This window comes from Eurypyga helias, unplaced genomic scaffold (genome assembly GCF_000690775.1).
Source record: "Eurypyga helias isolate BGI_N326 unplaced genomic scaffold, ASM69077v1 scaffold16807, whole genome shotgun sequence".
NCBI classification, from domain to species: Eukaryota; Metazoa; Chordata; class Aves; order Eurypygiformes; family Eurypygidae; genus Eurypyga; species Eurypyga helias.
In genome coordinates, this window is record NW_010262487.1 from 42,924 (window position 1) to 49,986 (window position 7,063).

General features: G+C 38.8%; 1 protein-coding gene across 1 annotated transcript; it reads right to left on the reverse strand.

The window, feature by feature from the left end:
* Positions 1-6,195: 6,195 nt before the first annotated feature.
* On the reverse strand, positions 6,196-6,783 carry LOC104512685 (potassium voltage-gated channel subfamily B member 2-like). Its single transcript, XM_010155752.1, has one exon. The coding sequence runs from the start codon at positions 6,781-6,783 to the stop codon at positions 6,196-6,198; it is 588 nt and encodes a 195-aa protein (XP_010154054.1).
* Between the last annotated feature and the right edge of the window lie 280 nt (positions 6,784-7,063).

A 7,063-nucleotide genomic window follows, 5' to 3' on the forward strand; every position in this document is an offset into this window, starting at 1 on the left:
ATTATTGGGAGTGACAATGCAAACTATAACATTCTTGGTAGTACATTCAGATAAAGGCTCATAATGGGATTCCCCCCCCCAGAATAAGTTGAAAACAGAGGTCAAGCAGAAGTTCAACCCACACATCAGCTAGAAAACAGCACTTATCTTCAATGAATGTCAGCGTGCTCTGAGGTATACTAGATACAATAGAAAAACTTATGGGAATTAAAATAATAAAAAAGCCATTCCTCACACTTTAAAAAAGAGACAGTCATAATTCTCCGTCATCTTCATCCTTGATCTACAATTACATGGAGAAAGCATGTAGAATATAAGGTTTTGTTAACAAAATCAGAGGATGTAACGTTCTGTTACACACAACATGCAAACCCAAACTGAAAAAGGACATAATGAAGAAAAGTACTTTGCTCACATAACAAAGGTTGTAAACATAAGAAAAAGTATTTCTTTCACTTGAACAATTTAATATTCTTACTGTAAACATTCAGCTGTTGACAGACACTTTTCTTACGTGTGATAGCTCTTCACTGCAACACAACCAACAAGCCAAAAGTTTTGCTAAAGTCCTCTGAGCTTATATGATGTGTTCTTCAACCCAAAAAGAACAAGTACCATTAATTAGGGTTCTCCCCTGAATGAACTCTGTGTGACAAACTTGGAGACAATTTATAAGGGCTTGCAAGGGAATACTGAAATGTCTTACATGACTTCTGAAGTCATGCATAATGACTGTTAATTTGCACTTACCCCAAGACCTTTCTTCAGCTGCTCTATGAAGTCTAAATAGGAACAAGAGTCAGTGGGAATTATACACAAAGCAGACTCGCGGAAAATAAGAATCAAGCCTCTAAAGTACAATAGATGTGTCCTCTCCTGGCAACTGTAGCAAGCCTAGCCATACCACACCTGGTAGCTAATTAAGTATCAGTGGCATTAATCTCCTCTTTCATGCCTTTTTTTTTTTTCCCCAAAGGAATTTTTTCACCTAGGAGATTAGTTACTGAATTCAGCACACAAACTCCTCATGATTTCCAGTCAGGCTTGGGATAATTATACCTTCTGTAATCCACAATCCATTAGTTAGCTGATAAATTAGTGTGCTTTTCACAAAGGAGGAATACTCGTGTTACAGTCAGTAATGCTAAGTAAAAAAAAAAAAAAGCCAACAACAAAACCAGAAAACAAACCCCAATAAAAAAGAAATCAAAATAAAATAAGGACAAATGAGCCATACAGTGAGAAAAACAAAATTAACAGAGAACACCTTCAATCCCATCAGGTTTCACATAATTTTAAAGAAGGTACACCCCATGCTGCAGAGCCACAAAGGCCAATATTTTACCCTTCTGTGTATGTATATCAACATGGGTTATGCAAAAAATCAAGGACAGTTTGTGACTGATTAGTAACCTTTTTAATGACTTAACTTCTTTATGCAACCTTTTATACCCCACCAGTTAATAGTCACACTGAGCTGTAAGGAAATATTCATGTGAGAAAGAATGCCTTTCACAAGACAGACCTGTAGTATCAACCCTGAGCAATTACTCTCTAGTTGTATCCAAAGGGCCAATCTGTGATACAAAATACCAAATGGAAAATATGAGTGATACTTGTTGATAATGTTACTGTATTGTACTTAAAATACTCTTGTAGATGACAGGTAATTGAGTCAGTATATTCAGGCAAACATAGGCTCTCCATTTCTCCTAGATATTCCACTTACTTCTGACCTCATTCACTCTATATTTATATAGATCATCTGCAGTAGAAACAGTCCATACTTATTTAGGATTTAGTGCAAATGAGTTTCATCAATATAAAAGAAGTGTGAGAAAAGAACCAGGCTTTTGGATTCTTTAAATAAGGTTGAAAGGAAGAGCTCATGCATTTACACTTCCAAAGAAACATTAAATTTGCAAATTCATTTGATTCACTGTCATTCCAAAGTAAGACTCCACTGATTTCAAGTGGGCTGCACAGAACAATGTAACATAGATGTAGTTATAAACGCATCAGCTAGGTTCGTCCTTAACACCCCAGTTCAGCACCTTGCTGAGCTGGAAGCACTTATGCAATCCAACTGCACTCAATTCACATCCACTGAGATCAATGCTCAGTCAAGTATCTGTTGAGGATTTTCATTCCACTGATAGGTTGGTCAGAGCTGCTGCTGTTCTGAAGAAGCTGTTAGAAGTCCAGCAACTGTAATTAGAAGACCCAGTGATGACTGGGTTTTTTTTCTTCCCAGACAAAACCTCCAAGGTGAAAGACAAGACTTTTCTGGAGAAAAACAGATGTACCACAACCCAACTCGGGAGATCTATTCTGCTTCGGACATAAAATTTCAAAATAAGTTTTTGTTTTGTTTTTTCTTTGCTATGCATTAATAAAACAATGTCTTTCAAATGGAGTTTCTACAAAATACTGGTTATACAAGAAGTAATAAATAAAAACCTCGTCTAAAAACTCAGATGTTGCTCTGAATCAAAGAATGTTAGACTCTCACAAAACTCTGTGGCTCAGGTACCAGGTTTTGGGACTTCTCTGGGTTGTAGAATGCACAACATTCCCATTCTTTCTAATTCTCAGCACTGCTTCCAATTTCACGTCACTGTGAATGTCTGAAATGGCCAAACTTCTGGACATCTTTGTCTTAATCCTAATAAAAAAGTTTATGAATGAGAACACAGGAAAATAAAGGCTATTCCTGTAGGCATCAGTAAAAACTTCTACTGAATTCATAGAGAGCTTTGCTGGAGTGAGGACTAAGGAAGAACTGCTGTGCCCAGAATACATTCATTGATGACTCAGATGAGGTGCATGTCTGCATTTTCTAAAATTAAAAAAAAAAATCACGTAGTAAAGTGTGCCTGTATTGTGCAACAGAACTTGACTTATAATATCCCTTCCTTTCTTGCTAACCATAGTTTTAATTTCCTGCCATACACACTTCTTTCTCTCTTCTATTTAGTGTCACAGACCCTGTAAAATACCTGCTGCTGTATGCTGCCAGCTTATTGAGTCTCACCTTGCTGTAAGTGAAGTCAATGGCATGCCTTTGTTGACCTCAAAAAGAGCAGGATTTGTCCTGAGATGCCTAATCCAAAGCAGGACTCCCCCTCAATTCAGTAACCTTTAGATCAGACCTAAAAGGGATCTTAACAGAATCAAGAAGTAGCATGACATGGCCACATATCGAAACACCACCTGAGTGTTTATCTCATATTCCTAAGCTTTTACGTGAAAGGGATTAAAAAGCAAGCTGTCCCTGTCGACTGCTTGAGTGGTACACAGAATCTGGATGACTGAACAGGCATCTGTAGGAGGGCTTTGCACATGGCATGGTTTCAGCTCTTTCTACAGACGTTGGAAAGGGAGCAAATATTTGAATTTGAGGCTTCACAGTAGTATTTCCTCCAGCTTTCCACTCTTAAAATCCCACCATCCTTTCCATTCCTACAGAGGAAAGAAGATGGTTCTGTCTCTTGCTTTAGGACAAACTAGCAATGGTACTGTCTTGTCTTGCTTTAGGACAAACTAGCGACTTACCACATAACAGAAGACAAGAAATGTGAAAGTGGTGTTATCCAAACATTCAGATAAAACTTCACCACAGAGCCTAACACAGCCTAACAATGCTCCAGACTGCTTGGAAGTACATCCATCTGATTCCAGCATATCTTGTTTTACATGCAACTCTGCTTGTTTGCCTATGTTCCCAAGCCTGAATGTGCTGCGAGGGTTTTTGCTCTATGTCATTCAGCCAAGTTTCTACAGCCGTCATGGGTGTATCTGAGTATCATTTTAGTTCATATATATATTTACAGACTGAGAATCACTAGAAAGAGAAACTGAGTACATGTAATATGGTGACCTCCAACTGGTAGAATCACAGAAATAGCATAAAACGGCATTAATTTGGACAGAAAGCAACTCAAATAATGAAAAATACTGCAACATGTGTACAAGTACAATGTGAATCTCCCTGTAGCAAGAAAACATAGAACGCTAACATTCTATCAAACCAGGAGATGAAGGAAAAGGGAAATAAAAGGATAAAAATTAAATATTTAGTGGGAACGAAATGGGCACTTTCATTTGCAAAACTTAAGGAAAAATCTGGCCGGAGTGGTCAAATGGGGATTTCCTTAAAGGATTAGAGTTGGCCTAACTCCTTAAAAGCAAATACATGATGGGGCACTGTTAAATCTTGAGAAGGGTTTGGTCAAAGGCAAGTACTCATGCAAGTTTAACCATCCTATACTTCGGCATCTATCCACCAAGCAAAAGAATGATCAAATGCTAATCAGAGTCACAGGCAAAGAACCTAAGAATCAGTGTTTTAGTTCCGCTCTATTCATCTGGTCTATCTTACTGTGTCGACTCCTACCTAGTTTTAGGAAAACACTAATTAGACATGTCTCAAGCACCATAGGCAACTGCTGCCTTCCCTGCGTTAAAAAGGAAAATGAGAGAAGATTTCACAAACGCATGCTCAGGTTTACTCTCCCCTCAGATCTGCTGGGTATGGTGTGGGATGTAACTGAGGTGACCTTCCAGCTCGCAACAGCATGTCCCAGACACGTGGCTCCATGAGGAGCTGCTCCTGCCTGCATCCAGGAGGAAGAGAGCTCTCTTACAAGCCGCATCATCCTTGTTTCAAGCCACGCAGGAGGGAGAAGCTGGTCCCCGACTTCTGCAGGCTGTGTAGCAGCTGTGCCACAAAAGTGCTGGGGGGGGCTGATGGATGCTAGCTTGTACCAGGGGATCGCGGTGTGTAACACGGCTTCCCTGAACCCTTCTTGGCACAACTCATGACCATCTGCTTCCCCTCTGCTCCTTCTCCTGGAGAGGAACATATGGCCCAGAATATGTACCTCAGAAGCAGAAAATGTATTCACATAATTTTCTAAAATATTCTGAATCCCTTCTTTTTTCTCCTGTAAGCTTTTACTCCAGTTATGAACCTTATATTCTGGCACAGCAAATATTTTTTTTACAAAAGTAATTCCTTGCTTAAACAGTTAGTAGCCCACAATGAAAAACTAAAGTAGTTTTTAAAAAAGGTGTATTGCACCTCAATAGTAAGAAGTTGCTATTGCAAGAAAAATCGATGTCAGGATTCTGGTTTTGTCCATTCCACCATCATATTTTAATACATACCTTAATCCAATGGCGTTGCATCCCATAAACAATCAACAACAAAAGAAAATAAAGCCACAGTTAAACTTAACATGAACATATGAACACTGAACATTTTCACTCTGAGTGGTTCAAACTGGAGACAAGCTTCCACAATTTTCCTCACATTAAATAGTACCTCACATCACAAATAGAACAATGAACTTCCTCAAGAAGCAAGAAAATCTTCCTGTTAACTAGCAGTTCCAACATCTGTGTAGGCAGTCCTGCATCCCTAAAAAGGGTAAACTTTTCATTGTGAGACGCTTGCCTGTTTGAAGACAGCACTACTGGAAGAAGGCTTCATCTGAATGTTTCCTCATTTCTGCCTGAATAGATACAAATTTTACATCTGTGTGTGTATGCATGTATATATATATAAGTATGTATAGAATATATACATGTTTATATACATATGTGTGCATACAAATGTATCTATGTATGTGTATACCTATGTGCTTTAAGATTTTAAGACTTTTATACAGAACACACTAATTCTAAAATGCAGTATAAGGGAAAATATGCTGCAATCCTCCCCCAATGTAAAACCACACCAGAGAGCAGCTGTTGACACTATTCTTTGGTAACCTATCCAGCACACCTTATGAGACACTGACATCACACCTACGCAATGCCTCTAATAGGACAAGTATCAATACTGAACCGTATGTTTCTCATAACCAAATGCTTTCCTAAAAAAAAGGCAGGTAGTGTTCTCTGGCTGTGTTTTCATCCAAGAGTTTAATGTGAAATCCATTAACAATCACACAGATGCTTCTGATTAGATACAATAAAAGTAAAGTGTAGCAGTTGCCTAATATCAACTGAAGTCAACAGGATTCCTTCTGCTGATTTCACTGGGTTTTAGGGCAGATTTGGGTGTATTTATTTCATGACATGTAATTTTTTAGATTATTCTTCTCACTAAATGTGTTAGTGGAAGTTGTTGATTCATGCATGTCAGATACATGGGGCATGACTCCATTTTCTTTGCATTAAGCATACTGTTTATCCTACCTTTGCTGCCACAGATGAGTTGGGTTTCTCCAGCAAGTCCCAGAGCTTCTTCCTTTTCTCTGGGCAGCAGGTATTATCAAACTCTTCTCCTTCTCTCTCTCGCATTGTCTCTGCCTCTCTCCTCAGCTCCTCATTCATCTGCTCTTTCTTTTGATGGTATCTTGCCTGGCAGCAAGATTCTAAATATATCTCATCAATCCCCCAGTAATCAAGCTCCTGGCCAAAAGAAAGAGCACACATTTCTTCCATCATATGTAGTTTCCCTGTCCTGTAGAAATTCAAAATAGAAGTGAAAGCCCCTGGGTGTCGATCAAAAAAATATTCGTTTTCATTTAGATTATAGTCATCACATACTTCTAGCAGAGATTCATGAGTATTGCAGTCTCTGAGCTTTCCTAATCGTGTCCTTGGAAGTCTGTCCAAAGTCCTCCACAGCACTTCATGGTTGAGCCCACCGACATTTATTTTAACTCTCCGCGAGCAGGCTTTGCTCCTAATGATCTCCACTGGTTCTGGAGGCAGAGAAAGGGTAGACCTTGAAGACTTTTTGTTGATCCCTGGTGGAGCCTTCTCAGCCATTCTGAAAAGGATGCAATTGTAACACCGGAGTCTTTAGGAGAATGAGCTTGGAGACTACAAATATTTGGGCAGAGTCCTCTTCAGATAGACATCTCCATTCCTGAAGCTAAAAAATGAAAAAAAAAAATTAGAATATTGCAATGTACAATATATTCCCCAATCTCTCTGTCTCTCTACTTCCATGCTTTCATATGCAGATGAAAATTTAATGATGGTAATTTGCTCTCTCTACAGTGAGACTCTTTTGTGGTAGTGTACAGAACCACTGGAACAACTGGAA

Excerpts from the sequence above, each read along its gene's own strand:
- LOC104512685 (XM_010155752.1), bottom strand. The coding sequence starts at position 6,783 with ATGGCTGAGAAGGCTCCACCAGGGATCAACAAAAAGTCTTCAAGGTCT.